The sequence below is a fragment of the Antechinus flavipes genome, chromosome 3, assembly GCF_016432865.1.
Source record: "Antechinus flavipes isolate AdamAnt ecotype Samford, QLD, Australia chromosome 3, AdamAnt_v2, whole genome shotgun sequence".
In the NCBI taxonomy this organism is placed as follows: domain Eukaryota; kingdom Metazoa; phylum Chordata; class Mammalia; order Dasyuromorphia; family Dasyuridae; genus Antechinus; species Antechinus flavipes.
Window position 1 is genome coordinate 216,774,043 of NC_067400.1, and position 25,593 is coordinate 216,799,635.

At 33.6% G+C, this 25,593-nt stretch overlaps 1 protein-coding gene across 2 annotated transcripts in view; it reads left to right on the top strand.

Annotated features, from left to right (window-relative positions):
* Positions 1-25,593, top strand: part of PUDP (pseudouridine 5'-phosphatase) — a 168,323-nt gene that overhangs the window by 63,579 nt on the left and 79,151 nt on the right. For both annotated transcript variants that reach the window (XM_051984568.1, XM_051984567.1), the window contains exon 3: positions 12,379-12,608. In XM_051984568.1, the coding sequence (XP_051840528.1) occupies positions 12,379-12,608 (230 nt within the window). The remainder of the gene's footprint in view (positions 1-12,378; positions 12,609-25,593) is intronic.

A 25,593-nucleotide genomic window follows, 5' to 3' on the forward strand; every position in this document is an offset into this window, starting at 1 on the left:
CCAGAAGTCAGCTGTGTTCCAAGGTCTATTACTTAAGATATTTTTATTAAGTGCTTCATAGTACAAGAGTAATTTTTTTTTACATTTCTTTTTTATTATAGCTTTTTATTTACAAGATATATGCATGGGTAATTTTTCAGCATTGACAATTGTAAAACCTTTTGTTCCACTTTTTCCCCTCCTTCCCCCCACTCCCTCCCCAAGATGGCAGGTAGACCAATACATGTTAAATATGTTAAAGTATATGTTAAATACAATATGTATATACATGACAAACAGAACTAATGCAAACAAGATTAGAAGGGAAGCAACAAACTGGGAAAACATCTTTACAGTTAAAGGTTCTGATAAAGGCCTCATTTCCAAAATATATAGAGAACTGACTCCAATTTATAAGAAATCAAGCCATTCTCCAATTGATAAATGGTCAAAGGATATGAACAGACAATTTTCAGATGATGAAATTGAAACTATTACCACTCAGAGAAATGCAAATTAAAACAACTCTGAGATACCACTACATACCTGTCAGATTGGCTAAGATGACAGGAAAAAGTAATGATGAATGTTGGAAGGGATGCGGGAAAACTGGGACATTGATGCATTGTTGGTGGAATTGTGAACGAATCCAACCATTCTGGAGAGCAATCTGGAATTATGCCCAAAAAGTTATCAAAATGTGCATACCCTTTGATCCAGCAGTGCTACTACTGGGCTTATACCCCAAAGAGATACTGAAGAAGGGAAAGGAACCTGTATGTGCCAAAATGTTTGTGGCAGCCCTGTTTGTAGTGGCTAGAAACTGGAAAATGAATGGATGCCCATCAATTGGAGAATGACTGGGTAAATTGTGGTATATGAATGTTATGGAATATTATTGTTCTGTAAGGAATGACCAGCAGGATGAATACAGAGAGGCTTGGAGAGACCTACATGAACTGATGCTAAGTGAAATGAGCAGAACCAGGAGATCATTATACACTTCGACAACGATATTGTATGAGGATGTATTCTGATGGAAGTGGATTTCTTTGACAAAGAGACCTAACTGAGTTTCAATGGATAAATGAAGGACAGAAGCAGCTACACCCAAAGAAAGAACATTGGGAAACGAATATGAACTATTTGCATTTTTGATTTTCTTCCCGAGTTATTTTTACCTTCTGAATCCAATTCTCCCTGTGCAACAAGAGAACTGTTCGGTTCTGCAAACATATATTGTATCTAGGATACAACATATCTAACATATATAGGACTGCTTGCCATCTAGGGGAGGGGGTGGTGGGAGGGAGGGGAAAAATCGAAACAGAAGCGAGTGCAAGGGATAATGTTGTAAAAAATTACCCTACCATGGATTCTATCAATATAAAATTATTAAATAAAATAAAAAAAATATATGTATATACATGTCCATACAGTTATTTTGTTGCACAAGAAGAATTGGACTTTGAAATAATGTACAATTAGCTTGTGAAGGAAATAAAAAATGCAGGTAGACAAAAATAGAGGGATTGGGAATTCTGTGTAGTGGTTTACACTCATTTCCCAGAGGTATTGCGGAGTTGTCTTAATTTGCATTTCTCTGATTAATAATGACTTGGAGCATCTTTTCATATGGCTAGAAATAGTTTCAATCTCTTCATCTGAAAATTGTCTGTTATTTTTGGTCTATTTATCCCTAGCTTTTTGTTGAATGTATTTTTTATTGCATTGTGATCTGAACAGAATGCATTTACTATTTCTGCCTTTCTGCATTTAATTTTGAAGTCTTTATGTCCTAATATATGGTCAATTTTTGTAGAGGTTCCATGAACTGCTGAGAAGAAAGTATACTTCTTTCTGTCACCATTCAGTTTTCTCCAAAGATCTATCATACTTAATTTTTCTAATATTCTGTTTACCTCTTTAATTTCTTTCTTTCTTTCTTTCTTTTTCTTTTTTTTTTGGTGGTTTGATTTATCTAATTCTGAGAGTAAAAGCTTGAGATCTCCCACTATTATTAGTTTTGCTGTCTATTTCTTCTTGAAGCTCTCTTAACTTCACCTTTAGGAATTTAGATGCTATACCACTTGGTGCCTATATGTTTAGTATTGATATTGCTTCATTGTCTTCTACCCTTTAGCAAGATATAGTTTCCTTCCTTATCTCTTTTAATTAGATCAATTTTTGCTTTTGCTTGATCTGAGATCAGGATGGCTACCCCTGCTTTTTTGACTTCATCTGAAGCATAATAGATTCTGCTCTAGCCTTTTACCTTTACTCTGTATGTATCTCCCTGCTTTAAATGTGTTTCCTGTAAACAACATATTGTAGAGTTCTGACTTTTGATCCAGTCTGCTATCCATCTTTGTTTTATGGGAGAGTTCATCCCATTCACATTTATAGTTAAAATGACTAATTCTGTATTTCCTGCCATTTTATTATCCCCAGATTATGCTTTTCTTTTTCTTACCCCCTTAACCCTCTCCCCCAGTATTAAACTTATGGGCACCACTTGCCTCATACAGCTCTCCCTCTTTCGAATCCTTCCCACCCCCTTTGTATCCTTTCCCTTTTCTTGTACCCTTCCCTTATTACTCTTTTCCCTTTTTCTCTCCCACTTTTTAATGAGGTGAGAGAAGTTTCTCTGTAAACCAAATATGACAATTATTTTATCTTTAAGCCAAATCTGATGAGCGTAAGATTCATATAATGTTTTTTCCCTCTCTCTAAATTCCCTCAGATATGATAAATTTCCTTTACCTCTTTGTGGGAAGTAGTTTCCCTCTTTTTATCTCCCCTTTTCCCTTTTTCTGATAATATCCCCTTTCCATTTCTACTTCCCTTTTTTTATATCAGTAAAATCAAATTATACATGCACTTTATGTACATCCATAACAATACAGTTCTCAACAGTTCTTTTTACCTTTTTCTGCTTCTCTTGAGCTCTATAGTTGGAGATCAATTTTTTTTTTTTTTGTTTAGTTCTGTTTTTTTCATTAGAAACAAATGGAATTTGCCTGTTTCATTAAATGTCCATCTTCTTCCCTGGAAGAAAATGTTCAGCTTAACTGGGTAGTTTATTTTTGGCTGCATTCCAGGTTCTTTTGCCTTTTGGAATATCAAATTCCAGGCCCTCGAATCTTTTAATGTGGAAGCAATTAGATCTTGAATGATTCTTATTGTGGCTCTTCAGTATTTGAATTTTTTCTGGCTGCTTGTAATATTTTTCCTTAATCTGATAGTTCTGAAATTTGGCCACAATATTCCTTGGAGTTTTTATTTTAGGATCTTTTTCAGAAGGTGTTTGATGAATTCTTTCAATGCCTATTTTACCTTCTGATTCTATTACCTCTGGGCAGTTCTCTTTGATGATTTCCTGTAAAATAGTGTCTAGGCTTTTTTTTTTTTTTAATCATAATTTTCAGGAAGTCTAATAATCCTCAGATTGTCTCTCCTAGATCTATTTTCCAGGTATGTTGTTTTTCCAAGTAGATATTTAACATTTTTTTCTAATTTTTCTTTTTTTCTTTTTTTTTTTTTTTTTGGTTCTGCTTGACTGATTCTTAGTGTGTCAATAAATCATTTGTTTCTGTTTGTTAAGTTCTGATTTTTAATGAGTTATTTTCTTCATTAGCTTTTTTTACTTCTTTTTGTATATGTCCAATTGAGTTTTTAAATGAGTTGTTTTGCTCTTTGGAATTTTTTTACATTACTAATTTTTTTTTTTTAACTGTTATTTTCTTTTTCCAATTCACAAATCTACTTTCTTGGGAGTTCTTTATCTTTTCCAATTCACAAATTCTGTTTCCCTGAACTCCCTGGGAGTTCTTTACCTTTTCCAGTTCACATTTCAGGAAGTTTTTTTCTTTTTCCACTTTTATCAAATTTTTCTTTAAGTGAGTTATATACCTTTTCTGTACTCTTTACAGACCTTCTTCCTTTCCCCATTTTTCTTCTAGCTCTCCTTTAAGATCTTTTATAATTTCTTCTAGGAGAGCCTTGTGTGATGGGGATGTGAAAGAGTTACATCCCCCTTTGGGGGATCCTCCTGCTTTCTTTCTGTATAGAAACTGTCGAGGGTTAGCCTGCACTTCGCCTTCTTACTCATTTTTTAAAAAGCCTTTTTAAAGCCTTCAGGGAAAGGGGGTTACCAGCTTCCTCTGCAGAGCAGGGATAGATTGATGGACAGTAGCTATATTGTAAATGGGCTGCTAAGAGTGGCCAAGCTGCGGAAGTGTTCTGGAAAGATCTCCGCACCGGAAGTGTCTCTGCCCTGGGTAGCACGGGCCGACCTGCCAAAGTGGCCTGTGAAGAGCCCCACTGTGCCACTGTGGGGATTAGCAGTTCCCCAGGGAAGATCCCCGAACTGGAAGTGTCTCTGCTCTCTGCCCTGGGGAGTGCAGTCGCACGGAAGTTCTATTGCCTTGGCAGAGCCCTCTTGCTGTGCAGATTTGTAGTTGCCCTAGGTAGAGCCCCCCTTCCCCACTGTGCAAATTAGAGGCTGCTTCAGGCTTAGCCCCCCTGCCTTGCAGAAGTATGACTGCCCCAGGCAAAAGTCCCATGCTGCAGAATGCAGCTGTACAGCTGTGCTGGGTCTGTGCTAAGTCACTTCTGGTTTTGGGTGGGTGTAACCAGATCCTGTTAGATTCTGGCATTTTTTGGAGTATTCTCTAGCTTTGGCTTTCCCTTCTCTGCTGATCAACTGTTTTGCAACCAAAGCAGAGCAGCCAATCTGTAGTAGAGTCCTCCTTGTAAATTTTCCAGCCACGGAGACTGCCCCTGCCCCATCCGCTCAGTATGCTAGCCTCTGTTCTATCTTCCTGCATGTGCTGGCCTTCTCCTACCAATCAGCACAAAGCCTTTCTGGTGATCTTCCAGATTATCTTCTGCTGGTAAGTTGTTGTACTTCGGATATTCATGGATTTTACCAGTCAAGCACTACTTTAGAGGCTGAATTTGGTAATTAGTAGTGAGGGTATGAGAGTAGCTTAGAATATCACGTGTGTCTTCTCTGCCATCTTGGCTCTGTCTCCCCTCCCCCCCCAAGAGTAAATTTCAAAATCATCTATGTACACATATTTTATAGGCATTTGGAAATACAGGAAATGAATGTGGGCTAACATAATTGGGGAAGGATTCATGAAGGGAGTAGGAGTTGAGTTAGACTTCAGAGTAGGTAGGATTTAGATAAAGAGCTTTTTAGAGGTTTGTAACCATATGAACAAATGATTGGAGGCATGTAACTGTCAACGCTAAGCATTGTTAATTAAGCACCTAGTATATGCCAAGTACTGTGTTATGTGCTGGGAATACAAAGAAAAATAATTACCCCTATTCTTGGGCACCTTTCCTTCTACTAGGAAGAAATGTACATATATGGATAGTTATGAATGAAGAAAATAAATACAATCACACAGGAAATATAGAAATACCTAGCAAAACTAAGCTTTTATTTACTATTTTGATTAATTCATCCTCAATATCACTTGAATCACATCATCTTACTCAGAGCTTCTTAAGCTTTTCCCACTCATGACCCCTTTTTCACCTGAGAAATTTTTATACAATTCTAGGTACATAGGAATATAAAACAAGTGTACAAATCAAACATTTAGTGATAAATGTTTCAATGAGGACAGGAATTCCTTGATTATTATAAATGGAGTCATGGAAGTATTTTCTGAGAAGTCTTTTAATTGAGTACCCGCACTTCAGAGATGTCCCATGCTTTCTCTTCATTTTGAAGTGACAACATTGCCTAGCAGAATTGTTCTGATAGATTCCTTTGAACATAATATAAAAGAATAGAGAAATGACTGTACTGAATATATGAGGTCCTGAACTTATCAAATTTTCAGCTGAATTTACAAATTGGAATTGTTAAGTGGTTAGAGGATACAACTGAGACTAAGAAGGAATGTTTTGTTTTCATTTAGCACTCATTTACTAGGACACTTAAAGAATAACTTTTCTGACAAGTTTCTGTCATCTGTATTATGGGAATAATAGAACTCTTATATCATGAGGTTTAATTTGCCTGTAAATATTTAAGAAACTAGAATGAGAGGGACTATGGGTGGTGGTATTATTACTATTATCCTAGGGACTGACATTTTCTAGTTAGCTACACTTTTGTATTTGATTATAGAATAGTGAAATTCATGAACCATCTGGTTTATAGAAACCTCAATTATTAGCTTTTTTCTCTTTAATATATGCTGATTTTTATAGCATAATAGAAAGTAAATGTAATTATGTTAAAATTGTTGGTGGATCAAAGCTAATTAGTTTATATATATATATATGTCTTTTGTTATGTATATTTTATATAAATATGAATATTTGTGAAATTCTTTTTTTTAAAATCTACTCTTGCCCATTATGAATTCATTTCTGTGGACTACAATTCTCAATACCATTAAATATTTTAAAAATTACAACTTGTATACTTTTTTATAGGTTTATATAAGTATATGAATTCAGTGCTTTGTAAACTAACAAATATGTATAATAGAATTAAGTAAAAACAAAAAAATAGGGAAACACAACTGAACATGGTGAATTAATTATGTATAAACCCTATGGCATCTTTTTAAAAATTCTGTACTGTTTTAAATTTCTGACTTTAGTTTTCTCTCTCCATTTTTGTATTTTGTGACCTTTAATTATTTTGGTTTTGTATAAAAATTACCCTGAATATATCCAAAAGAAATCGTTGTCACTTAATGGCCGTTCCTTCATAATGGTATCTAGCGTATCTCTGTAGTCAGGAGAAAATTGGTTGTTTGGCCACTGTACATATTGCAACTTCCAATATAACAGTAGGAACTTTTTTTATTTTTTATTTTTGGGGACATAGAATTTCAAGTCTTTCTAAATCTCTCATATTTAATCAAAGAATCACAGGATCTTAGAACTGCATGGAACTCAGAGATCTAGTCTTATTGGAAACACAAGGTTCTGAGAGTGGTTTGCAATGTGAAAAACTCACAAAAGCTTTCAAAGGAAACTTGGGGCTGATCAAGGTGATTTAGCACGGAATTGTTCTTGAAGGGAACACAATTTAAAGGTTGGAAGCCTGGAGGGAAAGGGGAAGTGAGGGCAGGATATAGAGAGTTGTAGGAATTAGGGAAGGTCCTTGTTGAAAAGAAACTTACAAATGATATATGTCTACCTCAGCAACTGCATGATGGAAATACATCATGGTCAAGAGTATACTATAATGCACATGCTCTAGTGAAGGAAAGTTCCCTTATTTGCTGAGTCTTTACGGATTTGGTGGGTTGGGCAAGCCTTGTTCATGCTGGCAAGATGTAACCATACATCCTGGGTTTATGTAAGATAAGGTTCACAATGGTAATAGAGTGGGCTTTGTTAAAGTTCACATAATTCTCAAGAGCTGCACCCATATCAGTCTAGTGTATATTGGTGTCTCCCATTTCTCCCATCTTGCTTATATGTTCTTATTATTTCTTTGAATCACTGTTGCCCTCTCCACTAAGAATTCCTTAAGATCATGGACAGCACCATGATTTATCTTTAGCTATGTGTCATAGACTTAGAACATAATAGGCATTAAATATTGTGTGAAACTGTGGCTGTTACTGATTTTTACTAGTTACTTTGATTTGCTTAAGTGCCTATATTATTACAAGGAGACCAGAATGACCTGGGAATCAAAAGCAGGAGACAAAATGAGCATTCCCTACTGGGCACATTAGGAATTCCTTACAGTATCATACTTAACCTGGAATTTCTCCTTCTGTGCTATAGAACCAATTCAGACTAGCTCATTTCTATCTCCAGCCCAGTGACCAAAACTGATAAGACCACCATTTTCCTTCTAAAATTTGACCCAGCCGAGGGATAAATTGATAAGACCACTATGCTATTACCCCCACTCTGTGACCTGTGATTTTTTGTCTTGATTAACTATATTATATCCCTCCACTCTTTTGATTTTTGTCTATGTAATCCCTACTGCCTATGCCCATCCTGAGCTCAGTTCTAACTGTGCTCCCATGTGTACATGTATACATATCTGCCTTCTTGGGAGGAATAGATTCATGGATCCGATATAATTCTCTTTGTCTTTCTTAGACTAAACTCTGAAAAAGTTATTGTTACAAAACCTAAAGCAACAAGAGATAACACATCAGATGACAGAATCAGAATTGATACAAGTCCCAAAAAGCCAAGTCTGATAAGATATAAAGCTCTTCACTTGAATTCTAAAACCCTAATTTACAAATATAGTTTGGAAAAAAAGGAATTAGAAAATAGCTAGCCTACCTCACTGACTGATATAAGAATAAAATGAAACTGGAGATGGTATGGGATAGTGATAAATGTGTTCAACTTAATATTGATTTAACTTGAAGTAAAAAGGATTTATTCAAACACTGATTATGCTACTTACTGTCTAGATAAACTTGGGCTAGTACTTTATTTTTTTAATAGCTTTTTATTTACAAGTTATATGCATGGGTAATTTTGACAATTGCCAAACCTTTTGTTCCAATTTTTCCCCTCCACTAGATGGCAGGATGACCAGTAGATGTTAAATATATTAAAGTATAAATTAAATACAAAATAAGTATATATGACCAAACTGTTATTTTGCTGTACAAAAAAAATCGGACTCTGATATATTGTACAATTAGCCTGTGAAGGAAATCAGAAATGCAGGTGGGCAAAAATATAGGGATTGGGAATTTGATGTAATGGTTCTTAGTCATCTCCCAGAGTTCTCTTGCTGGGTGTAGCTGGTTCAGTTCATTACTGCTCCATTAGAACTGATTTGGTTTGTCTTATTGCTGAAGATGGCCAGGTCCATCAGAATTGATCATCATATAGTATTGTTGTTGAAGTATATAATGATCTTCTGGTCCTGTTCATTTCACTCAGCATCATTTTGTATAAGTCTCTCCAGGCCTTTCTGAAATCATCCTGGTGGTCGTTTCTTACCAAACAATAATATTCCATATTATTCGTATACCACAATTTATTCAGCCATTCGCCAATTGATGGGCATCTACTCAGTTTCCAGTTTCTGGCCACTATAAAGAGGGCTGTTGGGCTAGTACTTTAAAGTGAATTTCTTTACTTTAAAATTAAGGAATTGAGATTGGTGACTTTTCTGGTGTCTTCCATTTCAAGAGCCATAATCCTATGAATTAAATATAATTTGAAAATATTTTAAAAACTGTAAATAATTCATAAATGCAAGGCTTCAAAAAATTAAGCTGTGCCTGCTTATTTTTGTTCTGCTATTACCCATGACAGGGTAATCTATACTGAACACTGAAAAATAGCATAAACCAATACTCCATAGGATCCATCAACTAACACTGTTAGGTAATAAGGTCATTCTATTTTCTTTTTATTTTATAATGGCCCTAGACTTGGAGTTATGAAATCTGAATTATAAAAAGGGAGTGATAATATTTGAGTTATTGTAAGAAAAATGCTTTGCAAACTTTAAAGCACTATAGAAATGTAAGTAGCAGTTGTTATTCTGTATTATTTAAATAGATTTTTGAGATGTGATCATTTTAGGTAAATCTGAATGGCAGAAAAGGGAATTTTATAGTTCACTAAGAAGGAAGCTTTCTTAGTGGGCAAAACTCCTCATTAGGAATGTGGCAAAGGTGCATTAACAGACCCCTGATCATATGGGTAAATGTTGTCCTGGATTGTAATGGGCTAGAATTCTGGAGAAATGTTCTTGAAATAAGGATTCTTACAACAAGGTGTTAACTCAGTGGAATTGATAAGACAATGGTTATCTAGTTTAGCAAATGAGTTCTCTAGTTCAGTATGATTGATTTAATCTTACAACAAATAATGGTTCCCTAGTGATACAGTAATTGGTTTATACTCAGTATACTGTAATGATGTAATTATAATAGAGTATATAAATTAGGGACAAATTCAGCCAGAGACAGAAGATTTGACCAGCCTCCTGGTGGCTCTCCTGTCTCCTGCACTTTGAGAGAGAAGAACATCGCATCTTAGACCAGCTTCTGCTGGCTCTCTTGCCTGCATTTCCTCCACTGAAACCAAGACCCATTCTGAAGAGCCTCCAGAAAACTAGCAGGACCCCATATGAAGGAGACAGACTGTGAAGGAGATAATAAAGACTTTGAACTTTATCCCTAACTATTCTCTGGTGATTATTCTTCTGAGACCAAGGTTGCGCTGAAGGCCCTCCAGAAAGCTAACCAGGACATTACACTGAGGTTGGAAGCTATCTGGGTTAATCATTAGAAGACCATCAGACAGTGTTCTCCAATTGATAAAATCACTTAACTGGTTGTTTGAAGACTTTTCCCAGAGTCTGGGAACTTCTTGATGGGGATCCAGGCTACCCCCAAAAGATCTCAGTTTCAAAGGAGGGTGATTTGACCAAGATCTCCAATTGAATGAAATCATTTAACTTGGAAAGGGCTTGTCTGGGAAAGGTGTAATGCCAGTCTCACATCTCAGTGGGACCTCCAAAATGTAATGCCAGAGAAACTGAGGCAAGATAGAGATCAGAGAGTTTTTAATATTTGATTTGGGTTTCTGACAGGGAGAGATAGCCTGGAGGCAGAGCAGAATCTATTCAGTCTCCAGGGTTGAATTGGACTTTCATCTCAAAGAAGCCACCATTAAATGTGAGAGTCCAATGAGTTATATATGGCTCCAAGTGATCAGGGGAGACAAAGGAAAGGGGTGGAGTCTGAACATTGCTGAGTGTGGGAATTTCCATGAATGGACTATCAATTCGGCTCTGACAGGTTGGGGGTAGAACCATAAATTCTGATAAACTGGGAGTGAAACTGGGAGTGAAAGGGGTAGTCACTAGAGACAGAAAGTCTGAAACTTAAGAGATATGTAAGCATATTTCTTAGTAACTTATCTGTCTATGGAATGCTAATGGTCAGCGCACCCAGCCCTAATTATTTCAGTTCTAATGGTTAGGAAGGGGGGTTGCAAGTAGGGGGATTGAGGCATAACAATTCAAAGAACTCAGGCAGAACAATTTAGGGAAACTGAGGCAGGACAATAAAAATAAAGTATGGCACAACAAAGGTATGCTTTTCCCAGGGTCTGAGAGTCTCCCCAAAGGGAACACATATATCTGGGCCCTCCCCAAAGGTTACATTATTTTTCCCCAAAAAATCTCAGTTTACATTATAATCACTACACATGATTTTATATAGCCATTTTGAAGAATATCTTCGTTTTGAGATTGATGTAAGTATAACATGATATGGTATATGTTAGATGCTGTAGTCGTGCTAATCATTATAGGTTTTAAAGTTTAAAATACTACAGATGCTTTTGACCAGTTTGTTTGTTTTTTTAGTAATGGTATAATAGCTCACATTTATCACATCTAGGGTTTGCAAAGTACTTTATAGATATTATCTCAACTAAGTAGTAAATCATTTGAATAGTAAATAACTAGCAGTATTTTAATTAGGTAGACAAATGGCCATATTTAATCTTTATTCCTTATAGTTAATAGATATAAAGTTTAGAATACATGAAAAATGTGCCTTTTCTAAAATTGATTGCTATTTCCTCCCCTTCTTCCCCCCCCCCCTTTTTTTTTTCTTGAGGCAGTTGGGATTAAGTGACTTGTCCAGGGCCACACACTAGGAAGTGTTAAGTGTCTTGAGGCCAGATTTGAACTCAGGCCCTCCTGATTTCAGAGCTGATACTCTAATTATTGCACCACCTAACTGCCCAGCTATTCCCTATTTTTCATAGTTCAGTACACATAAGCTGTGTTTATTTTACTTATGATAACTTAATACATGGATTCACAGCTTTTTTCTCTAGTTTAGGTATTTGATCTTGGGGGTAATAGGGATTTATTTTTTCTTTTGCTCCCTTTTACTGATCTAATGAATTATGGAATCATTTTCAGTAGACCACATCTTATTATTATAAAAATGATAAACTAACCCTTACCTGTTGATTTTTATTTAAAAAAAGCAGAGATTATCAGGACTGCCCAGGTCTTCTGAATACTGGTATCCTATTTTCTTTCCCTGGTATCAATAATGGGCCCACATATTTAGACTATACTTCCCAGTTTTCATTATTTTGGTTACATTTTCACATAATAGTAAAGAAAGCAACATTTCATTCAAATTAAATCATCTATTGTTACCTTGGGAAATTGTGTGGATAAATACTGCATAGTGGTTTTTCAAGTTTTGTTTTGAGAATGGATATTTCAAAGTTGATAACTCTTAGTAAGACATCTATCTCAGATCAGATAATTCCTTAGAAGATCAGCAAAACACTATTGCTATTGTGCTTGAAATATTATCTCTTAAAAAATGTTAATAAGCTGCTTTATTTCTTGTCCACCCCACTTAAGAACTTTTCTCTTTTTAGGTGTTGAGAAGCTGATCAATCACTTACACAGACACAACATTCCTATTGCTGTTGCTACTAGTTCAGCTGGATTGTCTTTTGAATTGAAAACAAAACGACACAAAGAATTTTTTAGTTTGTTTAATCATCTAGTTATGGGTGATGACCCTGAGGTGAAGAATGGCAAACCGGAGCCTGATTTGTTTCTAACTTGTGCAAAGAGATTTTCCCCTTCTCCTCCTGTGGAAAAGGTAATCTGGATATGTGGATTAAGCAGATGGTTTGTTTTGCCCATTGATAGTAACATTTCAGAGCAGAGTTTGGGGGAAAAAAATTAATTCAAGTAATCTTTAGAACTACTTAACCTAAATGATTGCTTTAAAAGTTTTGAGTTTTTTGTTTTGTTTTGGTTTGTTTTGTTTTGTTTTATTATCTCCTGGGCTTTTGTTATCTCTATTGTCTTGGGAAATGCAAATTAAAACCTTTCAGTCTTTTCCTTTTTAGAGTTTAGCTTACTATCAAGTGCTTATTTAAACGTTATTTAATTGTTTACAAATTTTAATTTTCTAATTTTAATTCTCTACTCTTTGTTAAAGTTTATTGTTTCTAGAGACAGCTAAATGGGCACAGTGGCTAGAATGTTATACCTAGAATCTGGGGGTCCTGAGTTCAGCTACATTCTGGGATGTTTACTAAATGTCTGATGCAAGGCAAATCATTTAACTTCCTTATGCCTCAGTTTGCTTAGTTGTAAAATGGAGATAATAGCATCTACCTTTTAGAGTTGTGAGGATCAAAAGAATTTTGATTTATTTGTTTTGTAGGGTACCTGACACATAGTAGACACTTAGTAAATTCTTGTTTCCTTCCTTCTGTCAAAAAAAAGAATGTTTGAAATTAGAAAATAGCTCTTAGGTTTGTTGCATATAAAATATATAAAAGATAAAGGACTTACTATTAAAAGTTTTTAAAATTTCCTTTTTAGTTTAGAACTGTTTAACTTTGAAATCAGATATGCACTCTTTCTGATCTATATGATAAAATGTTGACAATTTGAAATGATTGATATTAGTAATGATACTCTTGCCAATAATAATGTGCTGTCATTTGTATTCTAAGATGATATCTTTACTGACCCACCATCAGTAGGATGTGCCATTTGTTTATTAAACAATTATAATAATAATGTTGAATCATACTTTTCTAAGGTTCTGTTTGCCTGTCTTCTCATCTAAATTATGTCACATATTTTGTAAGATAGATGGGTAGGGTTAAGGATAAACTAAATTTGGGGAATATAATGGAGCAAGATCTTAATAGAATGGAATAAATGTAAAATTGAAAGTGATCTCATGGACTATCTAATTTAACCTCTCATAGATAAGGAAACTAAAAGGAGGTAGAATTACATACTTAAGATCATGCAGATAATAAATATGTCAAAGATAAGTATTGAGCTCTGGTCCTCTGATGCCAGAGTCAACATTTATTCCATAACATGTGTCCCCATGTGAAACCAAGAGGGATTAGTCCTTTTTTTGTTGTTGTTGTTAATGTTATCCTAATTTATATTTAAAAGAAAATATACTTTTGTTAATGAATTTAAATGCATTCATTAAGTATTTCGTATGTTTGAGATAGTAGGCTAATTAATTACATGAACATTAATGCATCCCTATTCCAAATCTCAAATATAAACTCATGATCCAAACATTCAAAGCCTTCCATGATTTTACTTTTCCAGCCTTTTATGCTGCTTTCTTTCATATTTCAGTCAAACTAGACTATTCTTTGCCCCTTATTTTAATAATAGGATCATAGATTTAGAGAAGCATTAGAAGTCATCTGCTCCAAAACCCTTTATTTTACAAATTGGGAAACTGAGGCCAAGAAAGCTTTTGACTCTGAAAACCGTAAACTAGGTAGTGTCTGAAACTTCTTATTGCTTTAAATGATATGATAAGACCAGAAGAATGCAGAAGAAAGTTGAATACAAAAGGAAAGAACATGATAATTTGCTTGGATTGTGGATGAAAAGTTTGATTTTTCATTAAAGGAATCATAAGCAGAGGTCATAGCTCATTCAGACAGCTATGTGAAGGATTCCTTGAAGAAGGAATAAATTGGAATACTGCAATATTAGAATAATATTGGAATAATGAATACTTCCCAATGTTAATTCATTAGTTAATTATTTTAACTCTGATCTCAAATCTCTTTCCTCCTAATCCTCTAACCATTCTTCTCTTGACAACTTTCAGCCCTGGATTACTCACCAGTTGCCTTCAGTTCACGAGCCCCTGAATACAGTTGGAGAAAATCTCACAATCTTAGCAAGTTCATTATAATCCATATTATCCATAATCAGTTAACTTTCAGTATAGTAGGGAAGTCCTTTTATTCTTTTTTTTTTTTTTTTAAACTGCTTGTCACTTCCCATAGGAGTTATTTCAAATTCTTTTCCAAGACTCACATATTTCTCTAATCCATTTCTCTTTTAGCTGTGGACTTTGCCTTCTCTTTTATTTATAAAAATTGAGGTTTTTTCGTATACACTCCCTCTAGTTCCCTATTCTCTTCATCTTCTACTCATCTCTTTTTTATACAAGTTTCTGTTAAAGAAATGACTCTTCTCCTTTCTCAAATCTTTTACTTCTTCATTAGTGGTTCCTTCCCAATTTCCTTCCAAATTGGGGTTAAATGTCTTGCCTGGGATCACAGCTAAAAATGTCAAATGTCTGAGAGTAGGTTTGATCTCAGGTCCTCCTGACTACAGGGCAAGTACTCTATTCATTTTGCCATCTAACTGCTCTTTCCCTGTGGCCATTATGACCTCTCAAGTTATCATCCTAGAGTTCTCAACCAAAGAAGATCTTGGTAAATAATATTCCAGAAAGGAAAGGTTAACAACAAAGAATAATTTATTTTGAAAGACTGAGAATATTCCTATGGGGGGAAAAGTGAATCTTTAAGGTTATAGAATACTTTGAAACCTTCCTAATGAAAAGATTAGAACTCATCAAAAAAAAAAAAAATAGGATGGCTGAATGAAATAGAAAACAGAACTGGAAATAATATTGTTTATAAAAAACATCATGAAGCATGTTAAAATGGCATATATCAAGCAAATTTTGAAAAACAAAGATAGACCATATGATCTCAAATAAGAAGCAAAAATAGACATGGTTAAAAATGTATAAATACCACTCTTTCTGTTATTATTTGTTTTCATTTTTGTTTTTCTTCCCAGGTTATTTTTACCTTCTTTCTAAATCCATTTTTTCTTGTGTAGCAAGACAACTGTATAAATATGTTTACACATTGTATTTAACATATACTTTAACATATTTAACATGTATGGGACTACCTGCCATCTAGGGGAGGAGGTGGAAGGAAGGAGGGGAAAAGTTGGAACAGAAGTTTTTGCAAGGGTCAATATTGAAAAATTACCTATGCGTATGTTTTGTCAATAAAAAGCTACAATAAAAAATGTGTAAATAGAGAAAATGCTGTTACACTAAAAGGATTCAAAGATAAATTAATTTCAATATTTCAAATACATACAGCAGCTGATACTAGCAGATTAAAGACATTTAAAGTGGAAAAACAGCAAGATTTTAATAAATTGGGAATTTTAATAAATATCACCTTTCAGCATTAGACAACTCCTTAAACAATAAAGAAGTTAAATATCGGGCTAGAACTTTAGGAAAAAATAGATACTATATCCATATTTTTTGTACATTTTCTCCACAAAAATTGTCTATGTGATAGAATCATAACCTTAGGTGCAGAAAAACAAAATACAAAACATTGTTATTGACAAAAGAATAAAAATATGATCATTAAAAGACCTTTAAATATAAAAGTCAGACTTAAATAATTTAATCTGAAAGAATCAGAGGATTAAAGAACAAATCATAGAAATGAAAGATTATTTCTTGAAAAATGAGATGACATACCAAATTTTTTTAAATGTAGCAAATACTTGCAAACAGGAGAAGGAACAAGTAATTTGGGCACACAACTAGAAAATCAGTATTAAAAAAGCAACAAATGAAAAAAACCTCAACTAAATAGAGAAGTAAAATTTTAAAAACTCAAAATTTTAACAAAATTCAAAACAAAACTTAAAAAAATGATAAAATTAGGAACCAATTAAACAAACAACTAATGAAATAGATATAATCTAATTTATTTTAGAGGAAAAACTAAATTAGTATTATCAAAAATGAAAAAGAATAATTCACAGCAAAGTTAGAGGAAACACAGGAAATTATTAGAATCTAATTTACCTAATAATGTGTCTACAAAAATGAATACAAATGAAATTAATTAAGGTTTAAAAATATATCTAAATATATAGATATAAATACATGGACATATACAGTTATAGACAGTTAAAGATTTGCCCATATTAACAGAACAAAAGTAAGAAATTTAAATAAGTAAATCTTAGGGAAATTAATTCAGAGGTAGGGGAAAGCAGGAAAAAAAAACAGGACCACATGAATTCAAAGAAATTCTACCAAATGTCCACAAAATTCCCAATTAATTTCAATATTTTGTATTTACAAATAAATAGGAAAAAAACATATCACGCTAAACTTTTCAGCGTTAGTCTTAATTTCTTAAATAGGGAGAAACAAGACTGAGAAAGAAAACCATATACCCATATGTTTGAGGACTATTAATATAAATGTTGACTAATTATTCATCAAGATGCTATAACAATACCCTTCAAAAGCTACACAGCCAGGCTAGATATATAGTAGGATTGCTGTATTGAGTCACTTTTAAGAAACTATAAACATAATTGACCATATTAATGACAAAAACAATGTAAATCTTTTGATGATGGCTCAATGCCAAAAAACTTTTAACAAAACTGTTTCTACTAAATATTAAAAAGATGTCAGTAAATGAACTTATATTATAAATAGTTGCTAAAGCCAAGACTCAGCATAAGAATAAAAAGCAAGGATATCTATTAAATCAGTATTAGTTATCTCTGACACTTGCCTCCTTGTTGACTATTCTCCACTTCATTCATCTCTCCATTGCAGGCTTTTTCTTTGGCTGTTCCCTATGTAATGTACTCCCTCTTCATCTCTTCCTCCTCACTTACTGAATTCACAATTAAAAGCCCCCATCTTTTACAGGAAGCCTTTTCCAAACCCTTTTAATTATAGTGAATCTCATTAATTGTGGGGTGTGTGTGTGCGTGTGCATGTGCGCATGTGTGTGTTCAATTTATTTGTACATTTGTACATATTTGTTTATTCATCTCTCCCCTCCTCTCATAAGATTGTAAGCTCCTTGAGGACTTTTTTTTTTTTTTGCCTTTTTTTTTTATCCCCTCTACTAAGCATAGTACCTAGCAATTAACAAATTGTTAATAGATGTTTATTGACTAAGTAATTATTTCATTTACCTCTTAAATGCTATCTATAGCAATAAGGCAAAATAATTATAGGCAAAAGGGGAAAAGAATGATCACATTTTATAGATGATATGATAAAATAAATCCTAGAGATTCTACTAAAATTAATTAAAGTCATTAATAATTTCAACAAAATATCACAATATAAAATACACACCTAGTATTATTTGTCCTGTGTATTACCAACAAAACTCAGCAGCAACAGATAGAAAGTGATGTTTTGTTCAGAATAATTAAGGAATGGGTAAAATATATGGTAGTCAACCTAAAGTGATACCCACAGGAATTATATTAGTACCATTACAGATACAATAAAAACATAAATATAGAGCAGAATAATTGGGGAGATATTATTTGTGGTTGGTTGTGGTTAAAATGACAGTACTACTATAATTTACATATTCAATTTAAATTGTCAAAGGATTTACTTTGTATTAAGTAAAATTACAAAATCCCTCTAGAGAAAATAGAATATAAAGTGACATGAAGAAAATTGGAAAAGAAATGGGGCAAAAATCACCAGATCTCAAACTTTACTGCAAAGTATAGTTAGTATTAAAAGTACTGATTAAAAATAAAGAAATTGATTAGTGGGATAATTTAGACACACAAGATCCAAAAGCAAACAAATATATTATGATAGAGTGTTTGATAAACCCAGAAAATATTGGTGTGTTTATTCACTACTCAACAAAAACCTAGGAAAACTGGGAAACATTTTTGTAGAAGGTGAATTATTACCTATATCCTATGCCATATATCACTAAAGTCTCCAAATGAATTCATGAACAAGATATAAAAGGTCATATAATAAACAAAGTAGAGAATGAATTATTGAAAAGGAAACTACACCATACTGTAGTTAGAAAGGATCAAAGAAAATAAAATGGACAATTTTGACTAGATAAAATTGAAACACTTTTATGCAATCCAGTTAAAAACCAGAAGAGAATTGGTTATCTGGAAAAAAATCTTTTTTAGCATGGTGCTTTTTTTTTTCCCCTGAAAAATATATCATATCTAAGATGTAAGCAATTGATTCAGATGTATGAAAATGAATCATTTCCATTTCATAGGTAGATGAAAGATATGAACAACAGGCAGTAGTTACTACGACTGAGGATTAATTATGAAACCTCTTTTCTGCCTTTTAGAAGAGAGATGATGAACTGGACCACATATTCAGAATGAAACAATTTTTGAATATGGATCTGTTTTACATGAGTATGCGATCTTGTTAGCAAACACATTTTGCCATTTACTAACTGATTAACAATGTATTTTAATTTTTTAAATATTCTTTTATCATTATATCTTTTCATTTACAAAACATATGCATGGGTAATATTTTTCAACATTGACCTTTGAAAAACCTTCTGTTCCAAAATTTCCCCTCCTTCCCCCTGCCCCCTCCCCTCAATGGCAGGTAGTTCAATACATGTTAAATATTTTAAAATATATAACAATGGATTTTAAGAAAAGTTTTTGAGGAGAATAAATTAGAGGTGATCACAGATTAGTGCTGGTGATTTTAAAAAAATGAGAGCAGAAAAAAATGTCAATGAAGCTTAAAAAAATACACATGAGAAAAAAAAAAAAAAGCATCCAAGGAGCTTCAAAGAAAAACATAGACAAGCAGGGAGACAATTTTAGGACACTTAACATTCTGAATTTAGTATATGTATTTTTTAAAACAAGCTTATTTAATAAAATTTGCTATTTTAAATATAACACATTTTCTGTTCTTATTTACAGAGATGAGTTTGTTGATGTCTTTCAAGTTTCGAATAACAAAAAATTTTAAAAAGAAAATAACAATAAGAAAACCTCTTTATAATTAAGCGCATTATTTTTGAAACAGAAGGAAAAAGGCTTTAAAGACACTGTCAATTAGGCTTATTGGAAAAAGGTAGCTATCAAAAGTGTTCTTACATTCTAAGTGACAGATTTGATAAAAGACTAGAGAGTAAAAATGAAGAACAAATTAGTACTCTTAGAAAGTATATACTTAAAGGGGTGGGGAGAGAGAAAATGAAAGAACTCCCTGCTTAGTCCCCATTCTCGTCAAGTAAATCAACTGTGAAGGACTCGAGTGACATTCTACTTTGGGTGTTTAGCTTCCTTCCCTTGATTCCTTAGCCTCATATGTTTTCTTTACATTTTTTCCTTGTCTACCTTTCACAACTAGTTTTTCATATTTAAGAAGCTTAAGATTTTCCTTGTCTTCATAGCCATTGAGCTATCTACCATATTCTTTGGAGAGCATACTATGTAAGTAGAGGACATAAATAAACTTGATCCTTTTAGCCAGTTATTTTAGAATTATGCACATTACTATATAAGCTGCATGATCTGCTGGGACCAGTGCCATCTATTAGCATTGATATATAAGTTCTATTCTCTCTCAACCAACTCTACACCTTTATACACACACATACACATGCACATAGTGTCATTTTTTTTACATTTTTTATTATAGCTTTTTATATACAAAACATATGCATGTATTATTTTTCAACATTGACCCTTGTAAAAACTTCTGTTTCAACCTTTCCCCTCTTTCCCTTCACCCCCTCTCCTAGATGGCAAGCAGTCCCATGCATATTAAATATGTTAAAGCATATGTTAAATATGATATATGTATACATATTTATACAGTTATCTTGCTGCACAAGGAAGATCAGATTTAGAAAGAAGGTAAAAAATAGCCTGAAAAGAAAAAAAAAAGGCAAGTGAATAGTAATAGAAAGGTGTAAATTCTATGTACACAGTGTCATTATTAAAGTAATTAATTATCAGTCAGGAAAGCCTGATTTTTCAATATTACATCATAAATTTACTAATTCTGTGACCCCAGTTGAGTCACTTCATGTTCTAGCCTTAGTTTCTTACATGTAAAATGTATATAATAATACCTGTAGTACTTTACATTGTTGTTTTGAAACTCAAATTACATATGTAAAATGACCAGTAATATACAAACGTTTTTACTTATAAATAGCAAATTAGTAGGAGAAAAAATGTTCAGCATATACATAGTGAAATTAAGAACAATACAAATACAAGAAAAGCCTTCTGCTTTGTTGTGCCTACACACTACTTTTGTGTCTCACTTTAAGGTCCAAATTTTTTTCTGGATCTACAACATTAGATCTACAACAAACTGAACCAGGAAAAATCATTTCCTTCCTCCTCAGCACTATGTAATCAGGCCTTCAGGGCTTCCAGTTTCCTCAAGAGCTTTCGAACTGGATGGTCAAGTGAGAGCTGTAACACTGCCAGGATTATTCCAAGTCACTACTACATGTTATGTCAGCTATTTAAAGGCTATGTTTACACAAATAATTGACTCTGAACTTTTTGATCACTTGCCAGACTATGTTACTGTTACTCTTACTGGGCTCATTTCCCAATAGTTAGCATATTCCAGCCTCTTGTTATTCGTCCCAACAACCATATGGTACTAAATTTCTGACTGTAGAAGAACTGGGCAATCCATCATTGCCATTGTTCTCAGTCTTATTGCCTCACTCCAGATCTGCTTATTCCTTTCATTTTGCCCTCCAGAATATGTGTTCCATAATCAACAAATTAGCTTTCATCTTAAATAACTACCTTTTTTATTCCTTCATCTTTGGTACTTACTTGAGATATGGCTCTCTCCTGGTGATGTTATTTCCCTCAATACCTTTTTGGGTACTATTGGTATTTTTCACTCAGGCAAGTCTCTTATAATACATTGCTTGAGATAGTAGAGTGGGAATGTTCCTTATTCTCTTATTGCTACTTTCATACTTGCCCTCTTATGTGGATAAGTTCCACATAAGGAGAGTCATATCATCACCCATAAGTATTCTTTTTTTTTTTTTTGTAAAAGAGGTCTGGTTTATTTTATGTGATCATAATCCTGTGTTTTTCTATCTTTCCCTATATATCATCTCTCCTGAACATACTCTTTGTCCTCATCATGACTTCTAGATCTACTATCCCTTAGAACTAACATTTAACCTCATCTTTCAGGTGAAACAGTTCTCTCCAAAGTGGTTTTTGATCTTTTAAATTACCAGATCTATCTGTCTTTTCTTAGTTCTCATCTTTCTTGACCTTTCCATGGATTGACATTGCCATTTACTTTCTTAATAATCTGCTGAATGTTTATCCATAAACATAAACAGTCCTCCAAGATCCTATTTTGTTCCTTCTTTTCATGGTGAAAACTTGCCTGGTGGGTCTGTCTTCCTCAAATCTCTCCCTATTTCAATCCATCCTCCATTTACCCTCTAAAGTGATTTTTCCTACCATGTCACTTCTCTTCTAAGTAATTTCTGGTGATTCCCTATCACCTCCAAGATCAAATACAGAATCCTCTGCTACTCCCTATTATCTTTCTAGTATTCTTATAACTTACTCCCTGCCATATACTCTTTGATCTGATGACATTGGCCTCCTTGTTATTCCACAGATCATCTCTCAGCTCAGCACATTTTCTCCAGGCTGTCACACATGACTGGAATACTCTTCTCTCTCTATTTGTTGCATTACTTTCTTTAAGTCCCAACTGAAATCTCATTTTCTAAAGGAACACTTTTCCAACTCCTAGTAATTCCAGTGCCCTCCCTCTGTTAACTGTTCCTTATTTTTCCTATTTATATACTGTATACCTTATTTGCATATATTTTCTTTTTTGTTGTTTTCCTTATTAGATTGAGCTTCTTGAGGACAGTGACTGTCTTTTGTCTTTTTTATATTCTCAGTGCTTAGCAGAGTGCCTGTCACATAGTTAAAAATGTCGATTGATGAATTTTCTCCATTCCCATGGATTAAATTATCAATTCTATGAATGAAGATGACTCTTAGATCTTTTTATCCAACCTGAATCTGTGTCTCTATTTTTGAGTATGCTATCTCCAGTTGTATATTGGGAATCTCAAACTGTATAATCATTTAAACATTTTAAATTTAGCACTTCCAAAACTGAATAAATTTGCTTTTACCCCCAAACTCTCATCTCTTCTAATTTTACTTCTTATTATCAATATTATCAAGAATATTCCTAGTTATCTGGGCTAATAACTTAGATATTATCTTCAATTCCTTACTCTCTTACCCTTCTTAACTTATTAGTTATCAAGTTCTCTCAGTTTTATCTTCTTAACATCTCTAATATAAGTTCTCCTCTCTGTACTTGGCATGCTGTTGCACTGATATAAATCCTCACCATCTCATACCTGGATTATTTCATTACCTACTGGTTGGTCTCCCTGTTTCAAGTCTTTCTTCACCCTTATCCACCCTTCACTCATTTGTCAAATTGATCCTAAAGCTGAAGTCTGACTGTATTACCTCATCGCATGTTCATTAATCTTCAGTGAGTTTCCTCATTATCAAAGTATAAGGTTTATTTAGATTTGGAATTTGCATTCAACAGGTACTTAAAGAAGGTAAGTACAAATGTAATACCATTTAGAACCTTGATTCAAACAAGATATAAGGGAAGAGGAAACTTGTATCATAAAAATAATATACAATTAACAAACAGTGATCAATCACCATAACAATAAAGACAACAAACATCATCAAAAAAAATTTTTTTTTAAACATACATCATCACTACTACAAGGAAGCACCAACACCTGAATTTGTTGGCTGAGAGAATCCCTAGTCACAGCCATTCCCATTGGAATGGGAAAAGATCTTAGTCAAGACATCCCTTCCAAGGTGAGATTCTCTCTCTCTCTCTCCCTCTCTCTCTCTCTCTCTCTCTCTCTCTTTCTCTCTCTCTCTCTCTTTTTTAAAATAAATTTTTATTGACAGAACCCATGCCAAGGTAATTTTTTACAACATTATCCTTTGCACTCACTTCTGTTCCGATTTTTCCCCTCTCTCCCTCTACCTCCTCCCCCAGATGGCAAGCAGTCCTTTACATGTTAAATAGGTTACAGTATATCCTAGATACATTAGATGTGTGCAGAACCGAACAGTTCCCTTGTTGCACAGGGAGAATTGGATTCAGAAGGTATAAATAACCTGGGAAGAAAAACAAACATGCAAACAGTTTACATTCATTTCTCAGTGTTCTTTTTTTGGGTGTAGCTGCTTCTGTCCATCCTTGATCAATTGAAACTGAATTAGATCTCTTTATTGAAGAGATCCACTTCCATCAGAATACATCCTCATACAGTATCATTGTTGAGCTATATACTGATCTCCTGGTTCTGCTCATTTCACTTAGCATCAGTTCATGTAAGTCTCGCCAATCCTCTCTGTATTCATCCTGCTGGTCATTTCTTACAGAACAATAATATTCCATAACGTTCATATATACCACAATTTACTCAACCATTCTCCAATTGATGGACATCCATTCATTTTCCAGCTTTCTAATCTTGTCTGCATTAGTTTTGTTACAAAAACTTTTCAATTTGATATAATCAAAATTTTCTATTTTGTGATTGATAGTGATCTCTAGTTCTAATTTGGTCATAAATTCCTTCCTCTTCCACAGGTCTGAGAGGTAAACTATCCTATGCTCTTCCAAATTATTTATAATCTCATTCTTTATGCCAAGGTTATGAACCCATTTTGATCTTATCTTGGTGTATGATGTTAAGTGTGGGTCAATGCCTAGTTTCTGCCATACTGATTTCCATTTTTCCCAGCAATTTTTGTCAAATAATGCATTCTTATCCCCAAAACTGGGGTCTTTGGGTTTGTCAAACACTAGATTATTAAAGTTATTGGCTGTTTTGTCCTTTGAACCTAACCTATTCCATTGATCAACTAGTCTATTTCTTACCCAATACCAGATGGTTTTAGTAACTGCTGCTTTATAATATAATTTTAGATCTGGTACAGCTAGGCCACCTTCATTTGATTTTTTTTTTTCATTAATTCCCTTGAAATTCTTGACCTTTTGTTTTTCCATATGAACTTTGTTGTTATTTTTTCTAGGTCATCAAAATAGTTTTTTGGGAGTCTGATTGGTATAGCGCTAAATAAATAGATTAGTTTAGGTAGTATTGTCATCTTTATTATATTTGCTCATCCAATCCAAGAGCATTTAATATTTTTCCATTTGGTTAGATCAGACTTAATTTGTGTGGAAAATGTTTTGTAGTTTTGCTCATAAAGTTTCTGATTTTCCCTTGGCAGATAGATTCCTAAATATTTTATACAATCAGTAGTTACTTTAAATGGAATTATTCTTTGTAACTCTAACTGTTGGGTTTTAGATCTGGTACAGCTAGGCTGTATGACTTATGTGAGTTTATTTTGTATCCTGCAACTTTGCTAAAGGGTGGATTGTTTCTAATAACTTTTTAGTAGAATCTCTGGGGTTCTCTAAGTATACCATCATATCATCAGCAAAGAGTGATAATTTGGTTTCCTCATTGCCTATTCTTATTCCTTTAATCTCTTTCTCAACTCTTATTGCCAAAACTTGCATTTCTAATACAATATTAAATAGTAACGATGATAGTGGGCAACCTTGTTTCACTCCTGGTGTTATTGGGAATGGTTGCAATTTGTCCCCATTACATATTATGCATACTGCTGGTTTTAAATAGATGCTACTGATTATTTTAAGGAAAAGTCCATTTATTCCTATACTCTCAAGAGTTTTTAATAGGAATGGATGTTGGATTTTACCAAATGCTTTTTCTGCATCTATTGAGATGATCATATGGTTTTTCTTAATTTGATTATTAATATGGCCAATTATACTGACAGTTTTCCTAATATTGAACCAGCCCTGCATTCCTGGTATAAATCCTACTTGATCATGGTGTATT